Here is a 21,500-nt window from a genome sequence, read left to right on the forward strand (position 1 = left end):
GCCAGAAGCTGCAGGAGTCAACTTCTCAGACCACTATATAATGTCTTTCCCCTTGCCTCTCCCAAAATCTTGCCCATTCTCCAGGTAATCTGTAGGAACAGAACACAAGGATGTACAAAAATGGCCTGAAAGGTATTAGTCTTCCTTCAGTATTTATAGAATCATTAAGGTTGAAAAAGACCTTTACGGTCACCTGGGTCAACTGTCAGCCCATCATTACCACATCCCTCAGAGCCACATCCATGTGGTCCTTGAACATTTCTAGAGATAGTGACTCCACCACCTCCCTGGGTGGCCTGTGCCACTGCCTCACTACTCTTTCTGGGAATAAATGTTTCCTGATAGCCAGCCTGTAAAGGAAAGGGGCTGTTGCTCATCAACAGCATTACCTAGCACCTGTGCCATCAGCCCTCTGATTCCTCTGCAAGAGAATGAGAAACCACAGGATGAGAAGGGTAGCAGTGCACTGGAGTGGTTTTGCTTCTGAGTTCTGTAGAGCACTGGGAAGAAAATTGGCTAATGGATAAGGAAGTTGAGTGACACACGTCAGGATACTATTTCCAAGCATTTTAGTTTCGTTTCTTCTGGTTCACGTCATGTAGGTGTAGGTGGAGTCTCTGCATAGAAAAGCACCCTGCACAGCTGAATATAGTTAATCATTTCTTCTTGCTGTGTGACTCTGGCAGGTACGACTTTACTTTCTTTTAAGATTAACTGTGTGATTTTTAATTGTTGCCTTTGGTTTAAATAGTTGAAGGTGGTAAGGCTGCTTAAGCGCTTATAGTAAGCATGGTTAAAATTGAGGTTGTCAGGAGTGGAATTTATTTTCTAGGGTGGGGAAAAATTAGTAGTCTTGCCAGCCTATGATATGGATCTATGGGAGTCTGTCTAGAGGAGGCCCATAAAGATGATCCAAGGGATGGAACACCTCCTCTACAAGCTGAGAGAGATGAGGCTGTTCAGCCTGGAGAAAAGAAGTCTCTGGGGGTGCGCAAAAGAGGCCTTTCAATATCTAAAGGATAAGATGGCTGTAAGAAAGAAAGGGAGAGACTCTTCAGCAGGGTCTGCTGTGACAGGGCAAAGGGAAATGATTTCAAACTGAAAGAGGGGAGATTTAGACTGCATGTGGGGAAGAAGTTTTTAATGCTAAGGGTGGTAAGGCACTGGCACAAGTTGCCTAAAGAGGTGGTGGGTGGCCTGTCCTTGGAGACATTCCAGGTCAGGCTGGATGGAACTCTGACCAACCTGATGTATCTGTAGGTGCCCCTGTTCATTGCAGGGGAGTTGGACCAGGTGATCTTTAAGGGTCCTTTCCAACCCAAATGATTTTATGATTTGGTAATGTACAAAACACAGGTTAAAACATCCAGTTCTGTTTAGCTTGTCTTTAAAAGATGACTGAGAGACAGCATTTGCATTAGAACACATTTTTATTTTTTTTTTTAAGTTATGTAATGTGTAGGGGCAGAGGTCAGCAGAATGATCTGGCCAGCATTTTGCATGTACAGTGTTGCGACCTTTGCATTGCTATACTTTTTCAGATAGTGTACAGATAGCATACAGCCCAGAGGCTGTACAGATTGCACAGGTATCCTCTGGTCACAGTGTGACAGTTAGAATTCTGAATGCCCTTCTGGCTGGACACAGAGTAACACAAGTGATATTTGGGAGAGAAAAGGGGGTTTCATGCTCAGCACTACAGCTTTGCACTTTGGTTTTGGTGGCTGGTTTTGGGACTACTCCCAAAGTGAAGCCAGGGCTGCCAAAGAAAAGCAAGGCAACTCACTGTCAGGCTGTCTGCAATCCATGTGGCCTCAGCTGGGTCAGGCTGCCCAGAGGTTTCCTATGGGGTGGCAGGAGGCTGCTGGCACAGAGACTGCAGATGCCTATAGATACATTCCAAGGAAAGCAGCATGGCAAGTGTCACAGCAGCTGTGGTGATGATAGAATACTTATAGGGAAGAAACTTTTCCTAATACCCAGCCTGAGTAGTTGAATTGTCTCCTGTTGCTAGTCTAAATCATGCACTTTCCTCACAGTCTATTTTTTATTTTGGTGAAAGGAGAGAGGAATATTAATAATAATAATAAATTAGACTGAGTAGGAAGTGAAGAATTACTCTTTTTATTTCTGTAAACTTGTTTTACACATTTGAAGTATCACTTATGTTTTATATGATCTTCCCATACTGACATCAGCTGAAAGTGCAAAGTATTTATTTTTAAACCAACCAGAGAACAGGCTTACTAGTAAATGTATCCACTAGGACTAGCGAATATTTTGGTCCCTTAATCCTAGGTAATTTAGTAAAATCAATCTGCCAGTATTCTCCAGGTGGCTGTCCCTCTGCTGTTTTTCTGAATTGAATTTTATTCTCTGTTTTCAGGTTGGTTTGTTTGTTTTACAATGTATTTTACGCTTTTCAGTAATTGACCTGGCACCCCCATCCCCTCTAATTCAGAACTGCAAACAGGTATTCTTTGTCCTCTGGTAAGATTTCATCCTGCTTCTGTTAGCAAAAAGGTTGCTGAGATTGCTCTCAGATACAAGGCCATCCTTGAGCCACTGTGTCCAGTTGCTTGGAGATATAGGCTACTGCCCTGCCCTCTGTTAAGAGTGGAGTTGCCACCACCAGACCGGGCTGCCCAGAGCTACATCCAGCCTGGACTTGAATGCCTCCAGGGATGGGAAGTCTTTCCTCTGGAGATCAATCTTAGTAATTTGAGAAGAGTTTGGGTAGTTGGTCTCAGTTAAGAGCTTGAACCAGGAGGTATAAGCGTTGTTTAATTTTTCTCTGTTAATGTTGATTTCAGAGGTTGTCAAGAGTGGTTGGTGTTGATAATAATCACTGCTCAGTGCGGTACATACGGACAAGACATAGAGCAAGCCAGAACAGCAGAACATGAACGGTTTACCGATGAACTCAGCTTTCACATTTGGCAGTCAGTTCCCAAAGCAGGATATTAACCCACCTTCCATACCAGCACCGTGTGGGTTTACTTGGAATTCTCTGCCACCAGGCCGCAGTGAGAAGATATCTCTCAAAGTACCGGAGCTAACTGAGAGAAAGCCTGAGAATGAGAAGGAAGTGTTCACTGAGAGAAAGCCTGAGAATGAGCAGGAAGTGTCCAAGAAGCTGAATGACATAGAAAAGGACAAAGACGAGGTAAGGCAGGTGGCAGGGAAAGGCACAGATACCCTCCATGCTCTCCCCTGTGTTTTACATTGCACCTCAAAATGAATTCCTCCATCTCTTTGGGCACTTGTTAGGCCAAAGTAGAGGAGAATTTTTAGGATCAATGTCAAAAAGTCATTTGCGTAGCTAGGAAGACATGTGCCTACCATTAATCCTCTGGCATAAAAACTGCTCATGTGATGAACAGCATGGCAACAGACAAGCAACCAATGTAATCTTATAATCCATTAGGAACAATTAACAAACATCATTAAATGGGAATCCTAAAATCTGGGATATATTTTTACTTGATGTTCTGCTACCTTCAACACAAACATAAAGAAACTTTACTAATAATCTGTGTTGTGTCAGTGTTTACGGCAGGAGAGATATCATATCATTAAGGTTGTAAAAGGACCTTAAGATTATCTAGTCAACATGTGCACGAAGGTGGATTGCCACTAACTCATGTGCTAAGTAACTAACAATTGTGTATATTACCTTTCATTAACACTTCCAGAGACAGGTGACTAAAAGCCTCCCTTGGAGCAGGCCTGTGCAATGGCCTCACCGTGCTTTCTGAAAAAGTATTTCCTAACATCAGTGACTCCTCCCCATTGCACTTGAGGCATTCCCTTTTCATCGCTATCCTGGTGTAGGCTGGAGAGAGAGGTGAGCCCACCGGTCCAAACCTACCTTTCAAGGTGGTTGCGGAGAGTGATAAAGGTGTGCTCGCGACACTCTCTTCTTGCAGACTGAACCACGCCCAGATTTCCCTCTGGCTGCTACCAAGGGGTGGTGCCAACAGACGCTCACAGTGCTAAAGTTTTTGTTGTAGTTTAATTAGGGTTCCTTGAGAACAGCTGGGATTTATTAGGCAGTAAACACTGTAATAAAGGTAGTATGGAAGGGTTGTCAATAGGGTTTTAAAACACCTGCTGGCAGAGATGTGTACCACCTTTCCTATCTTGAAAGAAAAAATTGCTCACTTTGACATCTGACAGAGATATTTTCAGAGGTGACTCTCTTAGACAGAATTGATGGTGGCAGCCAGATAGAATCTGGCAAAGAAAGATGTGAACTTCAGAGAAAGATGTGAAAGATTTTAGCCACCTATTAAGGACACTACAGCAGAATGATCTGGCGACTGATTGCCAAATAAATCTTCAAATTTCAAAAAAGATCTAATAAGCTAATACTAATAACTAAATAATCTCATCTCTTTGGCCAGTCTCTATTTACATTGTATCCTTCCATGCATCTGTATGAGTGGAAGAAAATGACAGTTATTTAAAAAAAAAAAAAATAAAAATAAAAAAATCTTCAGTGTTGAGGTCTCTTTTTACTTTTCACCTTTCAGGTCAGTGTAGAAAATTGGCTATTTTTACCAAAACTGTTTCAGTCACTGAGCCAATCCCAGTAGAGTTAATCATAATTATATCCATCCTTTTTTTAGCATGAAGGTGCTAGGATGCAAAGTGATATGAAGTACAGACTGGTGCTCTAGGTTTACTAGAGAATGAAGAGCTGGAAAAGGTGCCTAGAATGTGTTTTGTTGTTGTTTTGGGTGGGTGGGTTGTGTTTATATTTACTCTTTGTTTCTGGAATGTTTCTGTTTATTTTAAAATTACATGAAATTAATTGTAAGTTTTTCTCCAACAGGCAGCAGAACACAACTTGCACAATGAATATGACATAAAGATTCGACCTTGCATTGACCTTGTTGAGAGCTTGAGAAGGCTTGATATAGGAAACAAACTGATGTTGCCTATGATCACAGTGATTGGAGACCAGAACTCTGGGAAAAGCTCTGTCCTTGAAGCTTTGTCTGGTGTTGCTCTTCCTAGGCGCAATGGTATGAACTCACCTTCTGGGGTTTTCACCTGAATTATTTGACACTGATGAGGTGGAAGGACTTCCCCCCGCACCCCCCCAATTCCCCTGGTGTTTAGGAGTCGATAACATTATGGCATTATGACTGAGGCTATACCTAAATCATGAGACTCCAGAAGCTTTCCCATCTCTGGTTTCCAGTAGAAGAAACAGATGTGTGGGTGGAACACTGCAGTGTTACTCCAACAGGTTGCATGGTCTGGGTGGAGAAAGGAGGAGAAATAAGAAGTGTGTAATCTAACATACTTGCTCCAAATTGTAGGCAGGCAGAAGAGCAGCAGCATCAGCTAACTCTGTGTATTCCCTAGGAAAATGTATTTATTTCACATGCAAGAATAGTTTTGAAATTTGTTTCTGTGTTGTTTTTTTAGATCAAAGGCAAAACTGGCTGGCCAAGCCATGGTTGACCTCACATAGTGCTGTTGACATGGAGAAGGAAGTCAGATGAGAGCCCTTTGGCTCTGCAAGCTTTTCTGTGCCTTTCTGTGACGTCTTAGACAACTCTGCACACACCACCCAGTCCACTTACACACTGTGTCTTTTCTGTCTTTGGCGCTACTGTAGGTGTCATCACTCGTGGTCCTCTGGAACTCAAGCTGAAAAAAATAACAACTCTTGAGGAATGGAAAGGGGTAATTTATTACCACGACACGGAAATACAACTCCAGGATGCCTCAGCGGTAAAGAAAGCAATAACAGAAGGTAAAATGTAGTGTACTGCCCATGCTCAATCTCTTTTGAATTCTTTCTCCCCTTTTCTTAGACTGAGAAACACTCCTTAGACTCACACAGAGATTATAGCCAATAACTGAATGCAGAGTGTAAGAAGATAAGGCAGTGCAAGAGAGTTGTGCTAATTACTGCTTCAGTGAAGAAAATGGCCCATGACATCTGACAAAAGCTCAGGCTGTGTGGTCACCTGAATGCTATTTGTCTTGTTTGGGAAGTCTGTCAAGCTGTAAGCATGCAAAGCCCTAAGTGGTTCATGATGTCAGATCAAATACTCAGGAAATGCATATGGTGTCTATGGCTGGAAAGCCTATGATTTAAGAGAAAAGTGAAAGATGGCAGAATGGAGGGTGTACAGAATTTCTGTCAGTTATTGTGACCACCATCTCAGGCACTGCATTGTCACAGCTTTTATGGTATTTGTATGGGAAACTGGTAATCACAACCTGAACCTCTGATTAATCAGCTGGGGCAGGTGTCAGGCCAGGTGTAGGAGCACAGGTGAGAATAAGTTAGCTGTGCTTCCAGAAGGGGTGGAGCTTGATTCCACCTCCTCTAGACCTCATTTAAGGGCTGAGCACCACTAAGGCAGCATCTCTTTTGGAGATCTCTCCCCAGTGGAGATTGCCTCAGCGTTTCCCAGCAAAGGTGTCCATACTGGTGAGTTTTGCCTTATAAATAACCTTTTGAATATCTGTTATCATCTTTGTCATTCTACCTTACAGTATTTCATGCAGTATGAGAAAATATTTTGTTACTCTAAGTGCAGCAAGCACTTGCCCTAAACGTGAAAGTAGTTTTGTTCTTACTTCCTTGGCTAGCACAACTCTACAACATCACCATTCATCATATTTATCATGAGTATTGTGTTCAGCTTTGGGACCCTCACTACAAAAAAGATACTGAAACCATGGAACATGTCTAGAAAAAGGCAACAAATCTGTAAGGGTCTGGAGCACAAGTTTGATGGGGAACAGCTGAAGGAACTGGGATTGTTCAGTCTGGAGAAGAGGAGGCTCAGGGGAGACCTTATTACTCTCTGCAACTACCTGAAAGGAGGTTGTAGTGAGGTAGGGGTTGACCTCTTCTCCCAGGTAACAGTGACAGGATGAGAGGGAATGGCCTCAAGTTGTACTGGGAAGGTTCTTGTTGGGTATTAGGAAATATTTCTTCTCAGAAAGAGTGGTTTGAGACACTGGAGTTACCATTCCTGGGTGTTTAAGATGTGTATAGATGTAGTACTTAGGCGCGGGTTTTAGTGGTCAATATTGGTGTAGGTGAATGGTTGGACTAGATGATCTTACAGGACTTTTTCAACCTTAATGATTCTACGGAAATGTTCTTTCATCAGTTTTTCAGTATGTTATTTAGAGGTTTTCAATATACCCTTCACAAACTGCAAATAAACTGGTAAGATTTGAGTATGCTGATTACAGAACTGATAAAATCTCTCATGAAAACAGTAATGGATTTTCTTGCTCCATATGGTGTTATTGGTTCCAGCATATGTATGTAACTCTCGAGGCTGGGTGTGGCTCTGGACAGTCTTGTCTAGTGGTTGGTGACCTTGCACTTAACAGGAGGTTTGAAACTGGGTGATCATTGTGGTCCTTTTCAACCCAGGCCATTCTATGATTATTGCCAATACACAGCCTGGGAAAAAATGGTTGATCTGTCAACCTCAGTATCAATGTGAGAAGAATATAGAGTAACACCTACTGGTCTTTAAAGGCAGCTAAAAATTAATTAAAGTCTACAGAGTACCTTGATGCTGAGGAATAATTTCTGCAGCTGACCAGTACTTTATCCCATTGCTTTTGTGATGGCTTATTTACACATATTTTGTCTTCATGTATGACAGTCCATTAGTGTATACTCTGTAAAATACTGCAGTTTCCACTCCAAAGGGATTTCACATAATAATTTTCTTGGATTTTTGCAGAAATGGATTTACATTAATGTCTGGGTCTGAAAAAATCCATGCCTAAAAGAAATCTAAGTGATAGTAGATATTTTTTGAAGTCATCATATTCCCCCTTCACCTACTTTTCTATACAGAGTCTGAAGCCTGCATTCATTGCTTTCCTCTTTCCACCATGCAGCTCAGGATATAGTGGCTAGCACTAGTGGTAACATTAGTGGAGAACTAATTTCCCTTGAAATCTGGTCCCCAAACGTCCCAGACCTGACACTAATTGATCTTCCTGGAATTGCCAGAGTTGCCGCAGGGAACCAGCCACAAGATAATGACCAACAGGTAACAGTTTTATCTGCCAACTTACATAAATGTTCTATTCTGTAGCCTATCTTACATGCAAATCTTTGCTGTAGGACTCTGGAATTATTATGCTGGGCTTCTGAGCCATCACAAGAGCTACACTAGCAAACAGATCTAGTTTTTGGAAAGGCACTACTGATAGGAACAGTGAGGACCAGGACCTCCCGTCTTTCCTTGTGCAGGAGGGAGCTGCCCATGCTGGCATAAGTGAGCCATCCCAAGCACCTGCCAGAGCAACAGGGAACAGCACCGCTGCACTGACTCTGTTTTGCAGATAGGTGGTCTTAAACACAGAACCACCTCCATGCCCATAAGGCTGGAACACAAGCTGGAGGATAGTCGAATCCCAAACAGGTTGCATCTTCTCAGTATTGTGGAGATGCTTAGCAAAAGTGAAATGTCTGAGTTCATGTAAGCTATTCTAGAGCAAGAATGCAGGTCAGCGCTTTTACTAGCTCAGTGCTCTGTCATCCTTTGCTGACAGTGTACATGTGAGGGGAACTGTCATTTTTTTCGCCAACCATTACAGTATTTCATCAGGCCCATTCTGAAGTGAACAGTGTGTGTGTTAAAAGATACCTGTATGCTTCTCCTGGTGACTTTTAGAAGAAATGCTGGGGAAAGCAAATAAAACTCCAAGAGATAGGGCCAGCTGTGAGGGTGATGCGCTGGAGCTGTCTGTGCTGTACTGTACTATAGACTGGCTTTCATTCCTGAAGTGTGTTACTAGGCATCAGAACTCATTTTTCTTATGACGTTATTTATTTATGAAAATCACATTTCCCTAAAGAAAGATGTTATCCGCAAGAGTTTAAATTTTATTTAGAATGAGATGTTAAATTTTGTGTAATTTATGTGATTATTTTTTTTAAGACAGATATAACAATAGTCTGTTCTCGTTCACATTAAGTGTTTGCATTTATCCTTCTCTAAGAAAAAAGGCTATGCTAATCTCTTAACCCATTTCCCTTCCATTATTTAGCACTTAATATCCACAGTATATATGACATATTGTGTGGTAGCTTGTACTGCTAGGAGTGGTCTCATCCTACATGCAAGCATTTGACTTCATTGAACTTCTTTACTACTGTATTACATTTCAGATCAAGAAGCTACTTAAAAAATATATTGGTTGCAAAGAGACAATCATTTTGGTTGTGGTACCATGTAATGTGGATATTGCAACAACAGAAGCACTGAAAATGGCTCAAGAGGTGGACCCAACAGGAGAAAGGACACTTGGTGAGAAATTTTTTAAGCTAAAAGTGTGAATCATTTATTTCTGTGACAGTCTGATATTGTCTACTTCATGCTAGAACTGTGAAGTTCTAATTCAAAGCTACTCCAAGAAGAAATAAACAGACTAAATAAACCCTTTATAAAGCTGGAAGTGATCTACTAGCTCTAAAAATATCCCACATTTGAGTCTAGCTGGCATTCACATTGTGAATAACTGAAAATTGAAAATCTCAGAGTTAATGCTAGGAAAGCCTTGCTGCTCTCTGTTGGAAGTGTTTGCAAAGCAAAAGGTGAACTGAGAGTCTAATTGCAGAGCAAGTTTTACAGTGCAAAGCCCAGGAGCTGAAAGCTTTCTAGGAGAGAAAACAAAACAAAGTGTGGCTACCGTAGAAAAACACTGTAGGGAACATTTCCACTCTTACAGTGAGATGTCCTACTGTACCTCTTCCACCTTCAACTTCTGTGCTTGACTAACTTTGTCTTTGGGTAACTTCACAGGGATCCTCACTAAACCAGATCTGGTGGACCACAGAACTGAAGGGACTGTCCTTAGGATAATGCAAAATGAGGTCGTTCCACTCAGAAAAGGTTATATGATTGTGAAGTGTCACGGGCAACAGGATGTCAACAACAAATTGTCCTTGGCCTCTGTAATCCAGCAAGAGAGAGAATTCTTTGAGACTCACAAACATTTCAGGTACTTCTCACATAAAGGACCTAACCCAAAATATACTGAAATCACCTCAAATCATGTAGCAACAGGATGAGGGGAAATGGCTTTAAACTGGAAGAGGTTGTGGATGTCCCCTCCCTGGAGACATTCAAGGCCAGGCCGCATGGGGCTTTGAGCAACCTGGTTTAGGGGGAGGGGTGTCCCTGCCTTTTGCAGGGAGATTGGAACCAGATGATCTTAAAGGTCCCTTTCAACACAAACCAGTTATGATTCTCTAAGGACAACAAAGCTTGCTGGTAGAGGGACTAGAAAGAAAGTGTTCTGATGAAAGGCTGAGGGATGTTATTTAATCTGGAGAAGGCTGAGGGGAGATCTCATCGCTCTCTACAACTGCCTGAAAGGAGGTTGCAGCAAGGTGGAGGGGACTGATCTCTTCTCTCTGGTGACAAGTGATAGGATGGTAGGAAAAGGCTTCATGTTGTAACAAGGAGCTTTAGGTTAAATATTAGGAAGTGATTTTGGTCAAGCATTGGAGTGAACTGCCCAGGGAAGTGGAGGAGTCCCCCTCGCTGGAGGAATTTAAGACATGCGCACTAAGGGTTATAGTGTAGCAATGGGACTTGGTAGGCAGGTTTACAGTCAGACTTGGTAATCTTGAGGGTCATTTCCAACCCAGATGATTCTATGATTCTAGAAGCAATTAACCTCAGAAGACTGAATAGTTCTTTAAAAAAAAAAAAAAAAGGAAAAAAAAAAAAAAAAAAAAAAAAGACAAGGTAAGCGTATGAGCCCTTCCAATTAAGCACTGAAGTATTTCTGTTCACTGGAAAACACCATGAAACTCAGCATTAGAAAACACGCTGGCTGTGCTGAAGACACAGGTTTCCCCAGAAGGTGACTTAGCAGATAATCAGTCACTGAGAATAATAAGTGGGAAGTGTTTTGAACTGGCATACTTCTCACAAGCAGAAATAAGATAGCAGGGTTTTTTGTTTTGTTTTGTTTTTGTTTATTTTCAGCATTTTTCTGGATGAAAAAAAGGCTACTATCTCTCAACTGGCAAATAAGCTTACAAATGAACTTGTGGAACATACTATGGTAAGTATTGTAAGTAATGGAGATGTCATGCTAGGAAAAAATCAGTTGCTATCTTAAAAAAATAAAATCTCCCTTCTCCCTTTCAGCAATATTTTTCTTTTTATGCATATATAAGTCTATCCTTTACCCATAAGCAATCCAAGGACAAACAGAGATGAGAGTTGGAGGGAAGGAAAACAGTAATCTGTCCTCAGCTTTGCCTTTAACTGAAGGATTGACAAAAGACATCATATTTCACCTGCTTGTGACTCGTAACCCGTGCCCTTTTCAAGACCAGCTGTGGTGCTTCTTTTTGTTTGTGAACAGTGCTAATAGGCTGAGTGACAAGCTACTGTCATTAGCTTTCTAAAATATGATCATTTCTGTCAATTGAAACTGTCTACAAAAATCTCAAGGAAGAGCTAATGATTTTATTAGACTAATATATTACTTTCATTATTTTATATAAATATATCTATAAACAATACATGTTACTCCATGAAGAGAAAATACTAAAGTACAGGGACCTGAATGAGGAAAAATCTGTATTTATGTGAACTTGCATAAAAAATAAAGCAACCAAACAGCTGAGTTCAATTCTGTATTTGTTAGGAATGGAAGGATCAGCAAACTCCCTACATCATGAGTTGACATGAGACACTTTTTGGCTCACTGTAGGTGAAATCTTGCTCTAGACTGCAGCTCCTCTGCCTGCTGGCAGCAGTGTTAACCCCAGCATCTCAGGGAGCTCCTAGCCTTGATGGTCATATTTCCCCTGTGGTCGCATTCCAAAACCAGATGTGTTCAGCCTACCTAAGAGTCCTTCTTTCCTGTCTGCCCTCCAGAAAACTTTGCCTGCAATAGAGAACCAAATACTTGATGCGCTGCAGCAAGCAAAGCAGGAACTACAAAAGTACACACAAGGCATACACAAAACTGACCATGAGAAGATGCTTTTCTTTGCAGGAGTAAGTATCAATTCTGCTTCAGTTACAGAGCAGAAAAGACCCTTCTAAAGAAAGCAAGATAACAGGTTGGACCAGGGTGATTCTGGAATCTGTCATTGAGGGGTCTTTGTAGAATCACAGGATATCCAAAGTTGGAAGAGGCCCACAAGGGTCACCAAGTCCAGCTCCAGGCTCCACACAGCACAACCTGAAATTCAGACCATCTGTCTGAGAGCGTTGTCCGAACACTTCCTGAACTCTGGCACTTGGGCTTTGCCCACTGCCCTGGGCAACCTGTTCCATGCCCACCGCCCTCTGGTGCAGAACCAAGCAACCAAGAGCGATGAGCGTGAAAGATGTAAGGAAACAATGCCTTCAGTCATGTCTATAATATCAAATGACTGTGGATTTTCTTAACGCCTACAGGTTAGTCTGAAAAAATAAAGCTTCAGTACTTTGATTATTTTTTGTGTTCCTTTTTGATTCATTACAGTTGATCAAAGCGTTTAACGAAGACATCTCTCAGGCAATGCATGGAAAGGAATCCTGGTTTGGAAATGAAACCAGACTGTTTCCAAAAATCCGCGGAGAGTTTCAGAGATGGGAAGCAGAGCTCCTGGAGAGCTCTGCCAAAGGTAAGCATAGAAAACTGCCACTTGCACCTGATCTGAGAGATTTCATCCCCTAGCTTTTACATTGAGACAACATCATCAATATGCTGTTGTGTTTTTGTTGTTGTTGTGTTTTTGTTTTTGTTTTTTTTTTTTTTTTAAAAAGTGAAAAATCAGAATCTGCTGCAATGTTGTAGTTACACTTTGGCCCTTAGGGACAGAGACCCAGCTTGTGCAAATCACTGTCCTTACAGAGAGATCAGTGGATTTCTCCCAACAAAGCTATAAAATAAAGACTGACTTCTGGCAGAGAATTAACTGCTGATTCTCTGAACTATTCCACTAAACAATGGCGGCAACCATAATAAAAATAATACCTATATTACAAATTAAGTGTTGTCATTGATGTTTTGGCATTTTCATCTTCTTTGTTCTTTTCAGCTCTTGTTTAAGATGTGGGAGAAACAATTCCAAGACTACAATAACTATAACCCTGTAAAGAGTAGCCTTTTTTTTCTTTTCAGAGATGACATAGCAACATTTGTTAGTCAAGCAATAACTTGTCAAGTAACTCTTTAATCAAGTTCTTTGATGCACATCTTTGTCAACATCAATTGTGGCTCTAAAACAGGTATAAATAGGCTGCAGGCATATAGTCAGCCAGAGGCAAATACATATATGTAGGGAGGCAGACAGATACTGCTGTGTGTCGTTGTTTCTCATGTCCTTTCCATGGTGTACCAAGCCAATCAACATGATGTTATAGAGAGGAAAGAAAAAAAAGACTAGAGTCAGCTAATTAAGGCACTGAGCAATGAGCGCCAACTTCCTTCTGCAGTAACTGTGTTGCTTTAGAGGTGAGTTTTACTAAGATCATTTTCTAAGCATTTTCTAGTTTCTTCTTTCTTAATCAGAATTTTATGAAGTAAGTAACCTAATGTAAAGCAATGTTATTTTAATATTACAGTTCAAGAAATCATATGCAGTGAAGTGTCAAAACATGAAGACCAGTACCATAATTGGGAGTTCCCGGGCTTTATCAGCTACTGGACATTTGAGGACATTATAAAACAGCAAATTGCGAAGCTGGAGGAGCCAGCTGTTGTGATGCTGAACAAAGTGATCTGTACGTCTCAAAGGCCACACAAGGCCATTGCATGGGTGACACTGGTTTGCCTGGTAATTTTGTGTCTAGAATAAGCCGCTATTCTCACTCATGGAGCAAGAGCTCCAGCTGGGATGCTTCAATGTGGAAGTGAATCCCATTCAACCTGTGGAATTATTCCTTCTCTAGAGCTGAGACCTCAAATGACCTTTAGAATGTTTTAGTACACTTCCCAGTGGCTGGGAATGGGAAATTAGGAGGTAACTGTAATACATAATACTGTAAAGAAATAGCATCTTGGAATTCTACTTGGTGCCAGCCAAGCTGGCTGATACTGCCAGGCTTAGTTAATGGGATTCACAAGCCAGAACTGGGAATCCAACTTCTTTGCCAGTTCTTTTCATAAGGGTATATATATTACACAGTGATTTCTGGGGATGGGGGAAAGGATAAGTCATCCCATAAGTATCACCAAAGGAAAAAGTATGTCACAATCATTTCTCTGCCATGTTTGCTCTAGATAACAGCTACAGCATCTGTGCCAGTCAGGGCCCTGTATTACAGGCACCAGCTCCAATCCTTGGAGTGGCCACTCTGAGGATGAGAGGCAGATATGCTTACCACCCGGTCAAACTGAAGGCACATAGATTGCTTTATCTAAGAAATCTCAGGGATATTAAATATCTGACATGGTAAGTGATCCTTAGTGACCCATGCGCATTGACCTAGAAATCTAAGTTCCTATTTGTTTGTAGGTCATAGAGGTATATTACGTCAGGACAGGTTCCCAGCTATTTCAGCATGAACACAGAGAGACAGTAGTTTTTACAGGCCTTGTATCGACAATAACTTAAAAACCTCATTTTCTTACCTGACTTTATTTTGTCTGTCTGTTTTTCCCTTAGGTATGGTCGAAGAGAAATTTTTGCAGCTGGCTAACAAGCATTTTGGTTATTTTCAGAACTTGAACAAAGCTGCTAAGGTGAGAGACTAGCCATAAGCTGAGATAATTCAAGAGCAAAACAGAATGATGTTTGTTAATATAGCCATGCTTATGGTACCTATTCCATTGCATTATGTGTGATGATTCCTGATTTCCTGACAGTCTGTGATTTTTATATAGATATTACAAACAACTGCATGTTTGTAATGGCACTGATGAAAGTCCACTTTGCCTTTTGGTGCAATGTTGACAAGATTTAAAGCATATGTTCTCTGTTCATTTTGGTCACATTCTTGATGCACACAGCGCAATGCAAAGAAAAGCTGGTATGGCTGCCATGAAGAGCTTATCAGTAACTCCTGTTTCAAGTTCTGCAATGTTCTGTTAGCATGTGGGCAGCCTTGGAGCACAGTGCTTTTGCTTTCTGAAAGGCAAGCCAGCGTTAGACAAGGCAGGCATCATACCATCATAGCAGCATCTAATGAGCAGGCCATTTAACCATGAGAGTTAGACGATTCCTGTTTGCAGTTTGGAGGAGTCTGGGCTTTGGGGTGGAGTTAAACAGTACGGGTGTCCTTGAAGACCTTTTCTGGGAATGAGCTTTGAAGAAGAGGTGAGAGACATTGCTGGCCTGCCACGAAGCAGAACCTACTCACAGAATGCTGCTTGAAGGGGAACTCATAGACAGATGCAACTGCAACAACTGTTTGCTGTGTGACTTGCATGGCCAAACCCTATTAAAGTCCCAGGACAATCAAACAGTAAGCAAACAAGCTGTTTCAGCCAAGCACAGAGGTGTAGTGTCTTCAGGCATAACACAATGAAAGTGTAGCAGAAATGCTAAGTCACAGCCTGAAGCAGTGATGGAACACCTGGTGAGAAGGCAGAGCCAGCCTGGGGAGCTCAGGTGGTCTGAGTGACCAGAAGTGGTGGAGCCAGGATCCACCCCTTCCCAGACCTCATTTAGGGGCTGGCAATGGGGATAAGCATGTCTTGCTGGAGATCCCTGCCTACTGGAGGCCTTCCAAGGGTAAGCAGCTTTCCTTGTTTTGTTGCTGCATTTGGGCTTGTTCTCATTTGCTGCACCCCAGGGTTGTGCCACTCTGCTATTATTGCTATTCTTTTCTATCACGTTATAGCATTACAGGAAGGAAGAAAAGAGATTCTGTTAACTCTGGAGGAAAAAATTTTATTCTGGTGTAGGAATGCTAAGTTGAGATTTTTCTTTAGGATAGAAGCACCAGGTTTCAACTGTTTTTGACATGATCCCACTTGTTTCTCATGAGGGTACAAAGCACTACGTTTTCCTGCTCTTTCATGGGAAACAAACCAGAAGCTAAAGCACCAAAGAATGCATCAAGAGCCAAACTGGGATTAGCAAGTGCTGCATTGAGGTGTTGAAAACTGCATCCATTTTTGCTTCCCAAGGGATGTTGCTAAGCATCTCAGAACTTGTTCTTTTCTTTTCCAGGCCAGAATTTGTTGCATTAGAGAAAAGCAAGCAACAGCTGCGAAAAATTGCATCCAGACTCAATTCAAAATTGAGAGAGCTGTATACTGCCAGGATAAAATTTATGCAAATGATTTAAAAGTTGCCAAGGCAGAAAGCATCAATGCTCTTGGTTTCAGACATGCTTCAAATCAAGGTCCCAGCTTTGTCCTGGAAATGATTTCTCACACAAAGGCCTATTTCACTGTAAGTTTGCAGGCTATAACACGGTACACCAATGCTCTTTGGCTGGCTTCTCCTATGGGAACAAGTGCTAGGAGGATGGAAGGACTATTACTTACCTGATTTGGAGGAGAGGAAAGGATGGGGAAGAGCCCTTAGCCCTGTAATGAGAAATTAATGATATTTGGATGATGGTGAGCCCTATTGCTTCAGTAAAAGAGCTGTCAGATTCTAAGCTCTGAGGGCAGGAGGAGGAGTAGTCAAATGATTGGTTAAAATGGATTTGTCCCTCTGTAGAGATCATAGTGGCTATGCCACATCACAAACATCTCAGAGGTTAAGTGGAGATGAATGGGATACTTTAACAAATGATCATTTTGGAGCAAGACAGCCAAGAGAATGCACAGTATGAGAATATGCTTTTGATCTTTGTTTCATAAACTCCCTCAGTAAGCACCAAGTTAAATATTAATGCACTAACTTTGGTAGTGGTTCACCTTGAATTTCAATAGAAAGGTTTCCAAAACATTCCTGCAACTAAATGTTCAGGCTGTTCTGTTAGGTTTTTGCATTGAGAAGGTTTCAGGGAGCAAAAGACAAGGGCAGAATTACATAAACTTCTTCCCTCCAACCTCAGATACTTTCTGATATACCACAGAGTCTTGAAGAACAGTTGTACATTTGTAAATGCCCTTACCACCCTTTTCAACAGTAACTAAACACCAGGGCATCACAGCTCCTGGAGACTTACGCAAGGCCAAATACATGAGATGAAATTAGATTTAAGCTCTTAAGTGTCCATGGCCCTTGGAAATGGCATGCATGATCCAATTAAGAAAGGTCAAGACTCTGTGTAGGGTTTAGCTCCAGAATAACAGAATACATAGGCTCAGTAAGTGGCCAGCTGACTCTGCTGAATTGCTCCATTTTGACTTTGCAAACTAGTTTTTCTTTCTAAATATCTTTGTCTTTTTTCATTGTCAGCTTGTTCCCAGCCTTGTAGATGAAAGATTTACAGCTGCTGAGCTAATGCAGCATTTGAAGCCACAAAAGCCCAAGTCTTCCTTGGAGATGGGTGGCCAAAGCCCTTTTGGACCTCCAAAACAAATGTGCCTCTAACTGGCACATACCTGCTGGCCTTTTCAAGTCACATGCCACAGAAAGAAAGGAAAATAGCACCTCTGTTATTTGTAGCCAGATACTCATGTTGAAGTGCTCTTCTAGTCACAGAATAATTCTTATCAATGTTAGCAGAGAGAAAGATAAGCTGGGACTGGTCTGCCTTGGGTTTAGTTCATGGAGGGGGTAAAAAATAAAGCTACAGCTCACAATCCCTTAAATCTTAACTTCTAGATTTTTTTTAGAACAAAAGGAATTAATGGCATTTTTTTAAGATACTAGAAACACTCAGCTTTTGAATAGCAACTCCATATAGTCTTTGAAAAGTGTGCTGTCACTTCTTAATAGAGTACCAATAGCCCATATTTTCTTTTTTTAGGAAAACAATTCTTCACTCTTTTTTCTTCCCCCTCCTTGTAGGGAGCAAGTAAACGCCTAAGCAATCAGATTCCTCTGATCATCCTCTCTACCGTCCTTCATGACTATGGAGATAGTTTGCAGATCTCAATGTTGAATCTCTTGCAAGGAAAAGAAGAATTAAACCATTTACTCCAGGAAGATCAGGAAGCTGCTCACCATCGGAAGTTACTGACTGAGCAAATTAGTCACCTCAACAAAGCTCACCAGTACCTGGTAGACTTTAAGTCTCTGTAGATTCCTTCATCTTTCAGAAGCATTTTTCTGCTTTTGCTTTCTAGCATTAATGAGAAACTGTGCAAAATCCTCCAAAGCCTAAAATTAGCACCAACCTTTAATTCCAGTTTTTAGATGTTTCTAATGGTTTAGTGGCCTAGTTCTGGCTTGTTTTCCATAGTCTGATATGCCTACGCTTGTCTAAGCTTCTCTGCAGTAGTTGTGATAAAATGTTTTCCCACTTTCAAACAATCATTTTATAAAATTTGTCTTTCCATACATCATTAAAATATATATTTTTTTGAAAGCTTGAGCTCTGAGGTAGGTGGTTGTTTTGTTTTTGTTGTTTTTTTTTTTTTAAAGGATGGGGAGCCTTTATCTGTAGAACCTCAAAACTGTAGAACTCAAATCACATAACTTTCCTAGATCAAGTTTACTGCACAACCCCAGTGGTCCCTCTACTACTATCTGTGATTTTGCTGTGGTTGTTGTATTTCCTGCCTTGCATAAAAGGTGCCTGTGCAATACAACATCACTGTTAAGTCCCTTTCTCTTTGTGACGTGGCAGCAACGGGTGGCTGACTTCTGCAGCACAGAACTCAACCCATTGGAGCATGCACCATTTGTAACCCTGTTAAGTACTACCACTGATTTCCACCTCTGCAGCTGCTACTGACTTACAGCACCACAGCTCACCAGCCCTATAAAAACCTGACACCATAACACTGAAACACATTTAATTTCTATTTTAAACGTGCTTTCAACTTATCAACTACTTCATGGTAACCCCTAAGGGCTGCCTGACAATCACATGCTATTGAAAACACACAGAGAAAACAGGCAGTTACACACTGCTTTGGTCAGTGTAATAACAAATTAAGGTGCAATTCCTTCATCCCGCTGCTTTTTAGTCTAAACTTCCTCATTTAACTCCATCTCATAAGCCCAAGAGATTTCAGCAGCCCCCTCCCCAAAAGACATCCAGCATCCCTTAACAGCCAGTTCTTCCCCTGGGTTTACTCAAGAACCTGATATTCTGGAGTTAAGGAAACCCCTTGGATAACTCTCTTGCATTTTTTGTCCTGCTTCTTTTTCTCTTAAACCAGCTTCTCGGAGCATTTCAGACATTGAGTTTAGCAGCTGCTTCCAAGGCATCTGAAACAAACTACTACAAAGGAAAATTATTTGTAAAAAAAAATATATTTTTTTTATTTGGTGCAGTGTTTCCATGCAAGGCAATTGCATTGCGGTACCAACAGAAAACAAGACTAGTAGAGTCATTTATTTAAAAAAAAAAAAAATTATCCTTCTTAATAGAAGTGACTTGTTATGGCTTTTTGATCCTTTGTCCTGTGATTATAAATTATTTTCCAAATCCTAGTCAAAGTGGCACTCTGCTATTCATTGTATTTTGCTAAAAACATCATGCAGATAGATACCTACGAGAGAGCTCTTAAGTACTAAAAGCCAAATTTAATAAATGAGGTAGTTCATCTGGTTAGGCAGAAACACAGGCTTGTGTCTCCTCATCCAGAACACCCAGCCCCCAAAACAGGCATTGCAGCCAGAGGTCTGCTGCCTGCAGCACACCCCACGGAGCAGCATCACATCCTCTGGATGCACGTGGCAGGGGACCTCGCTGGCAGGATGCTCAGCTCCCTCTTTCCTGCTGCAGCTCTGGAGTATTCTTCTGTCACCTACATCGGGAGCAACGGCAGGTCCTGCCCTTTCGGGATTCACAGCAGTTTAAGGCAGAAGAGCACTTGTAATTACCGAGAGGATCAGACTGATCTTACTTGGAGCAATCTGAGTTGGATGACAGCTGTCATGATCCTGAGGATTTACAACTACCTGAATATACAGTTTGTATTTTTTTTTTCTGTGCCTCTACTACCGTAGTGCATGAAAACTTCCCTTCATATATACCAAAAATACATTTGTTTCTACTTACGTTGCCAACCAGCAGCTCAAAGATTCAATGTTCACATTACTTAACGGTTAATTTAAAACCCTACAAAACCATCTCAGCATCCTGCTACAAAAATCTGAAGTTGTGATTAAAATCTCCATTTTAAACCTGCATCTGATTACCAAGTGAAAGTTACTCAGCTAAAAAACAAATCTCAGCAAGCAGTCAGCAGAACAACTTTCTGCCAGGCACCCCATCAATAAAGGTGCTTATTGTGATAATCCCTCACTGACTAAAATCAGTCACTGTAGCCAGCACATAATCCGGTGTGCAATCCTTCAGGTTATTAAAATTTAAAAAATAAAATAAAAAAAAACACAATTCAAAAAGAAAAATCACGTGTAAAAGTGTATAAATATCCCAGGCACCCATGGCTTCATTTTCTCTTGTTCTCAGAAATGCTGAATGAGAAATGGCGTTGTCATCTGTTGGCCTGTTTAAAAAACAAACAAACAAAAAATAAAGGCTCCAGCTGTGCTGACAGACCATCTTATCAATTACTTGGATGCTTCTCAATGGAATAACGCTATTGTCAGGTAAGTCACGGGACATATAAATGATTAAATACAAGTTTTACAGCTTGGGGCATTTAGAAATATAGAAACATTTTACCTGCATATTTTTATAAATCCAGTCTGTAAACACCGTCATATTTCCATAAACTCCAGGCCTATTGGGACTAGCACAGCCAGTTCCCCAGCTGGTATCTCCAACCAACCACCACACCGAGCTTTTGTTTGTTACCAGAGGACCTCCGCTGTCACCCTGCACAAAACATTGGTGCGTTGTTAGTGACTGGCAACCAGTGAATCACAGAATGGCCTGAGTTAAAAAGGACCTCAAAGGTCATTCAGTTCCAACCCCCCTGCTATGCGCAGCGTTGCCAACCACCAGACCAGGCTGCCCAGCCTGGCCTTGAATGCCTCCAGGGATGGGGCATCCACAGTCTCCTTGGGCAACCTGTTCCAGTGCGTCACCACCCTCTGTGTGAAAACATCCTCCTGATATCTAACCTAAACCTCCCCTGTCTCAGTTTAAAACCATTTCCCTTTGGAATATGAGTCAGATTTCAAAAGAAAGAGCTTTTGCAAGAGAGCAACTACAACAAAACACTATGGCAATTAATGTATTAAATGAAGACTATTCACCATATGGATGAAAAGAGTCTGCCCAAAGCACTAAACAAGACAGATTTTACTGACTTCCTTGTTCACATGCATAATGCTATAGTATTGTAGTGATTACAAAGAGCATTTGTTCATTTTCAAGTATGAGATAACCAAACATCCTTGAAGCACATACCAAGGTTGCCTCAGTCTCTCAGCATATTTAACAAGACCTCAGCACTGGCCCCCATGAAGAGCATGACACAAAAGCTCTCCATTTTAAAGGATGTGCCACAAAATAAACTAGAAGCCCAACTAAACTGTTAGTCAT

General features: G+C 41.3%; 2 protein-coding genes across 4 annotated transcripts in view; one reads left to right on the forward strand and one right to left on the reverse strand.

Moving 5' to 3' along the window:
* Positions 1–588: 588 nt before the first annotated feature.
* On the forward strand, positions 589–18,407 carry LOC107323611 (interferon-induced GTP-binding protein Mx). Of its 2 annotated transcripts, none has more exons than XM_015882889.2 (14): positions 589–686; positions 2,814–3,166; positions 4,838–5,030; positions 5,633–5,770; positions 7,900–8,054; positions 9,179–9,317; positions 9,813–10,011; positions 11,007–11,085; positions 11,910–12,032; positions 12,505–12,646; positions 13,590–13,748; positions 14,633–14,709; positions 16,142–16,366; positions 17,882–18,407. In XM_015882889.2, exons 2-14 carry the CDS (start codon positions 2,903–2,905, stop codon positions 18,113–18,115), a joined length of 2,127 nt encoding a protein of 708 aa, XP_015738375.1. In that variant the 5' UTR covers positions 589–686; positions 2,814–2,902; the 3' UTR covers positions 18,116–18,407. The 2 variants fall into 2 exon arrangements, with proteins under 2 accessions (XP_015738375.1, XP_015738366.1); XM_015882880.2 differs by lacking the exon at positions 589–686 and adding an exon at positions 2,380–2,473.
* A 2,040-nt stretch (positions 18,408–20,447) lies between these two features.
* TMPRSS2 (transmembrane serine protease 2) overlaps positions 20,448–21,500 on the reverse strand; it is a 33,449-nt gene continuing 32,396 nt past the window's right edge. For both annotated transcript variants that reach the window (XM_015882911.2, XM_015882901.2), the window contains exons 14-15: positions 20,676–20,828; positions 20,448–20,496 (exon numbers count right to left, since the gene is read on the reverse strand). In XM_015882911.2, the coding sequence (XP_015738397.1) occupies positions 20,485–20,496; positions 20,676–20,828 (165 nt within the window). In that variant the 3' untranslated portion in view covers positions 20,448–20,484. The remainder of the gene's footprint in view (positions 20,497–20,675; positions 20,829–21,500) is intronic.

Source organism: Coturnix japonica, chromosome 1, assembly GCF_001577835.2.
Source record: "Coturnix japonica isolate 7356 chromosome 1, Coturnix japonica 2.1, whole genome shotgun sequence".
NCBI lineage: Eukaryota > Metazoa > Chordata > Aves > Galliformes > Phasianidae > Coturnix > Coturnix japonica.

Coding starts and splice junctions, on each gene's coding strand:
- LOC107323611 (XM_015882889.2), top strand. CDS start 2,903: ATGAACGGTTTACCGATGAACTCAGCTTTCACATTTGGCAGTCAGTTC. Junction 11,086..11,909: donor AACTTGTGGAACATACTATG/GTAAGTATTGTA, acceptor TCTGCCCTCCAG/AAAACTTTGCCTGCAATAGA. Junction 16,367..17,881: donor ACACAAAGGCCTATTTCACT/GTAAGTTTGCAG, acceptor CCCTCCTTGTAG/GGAGCAAGTAAACGCCTAAG.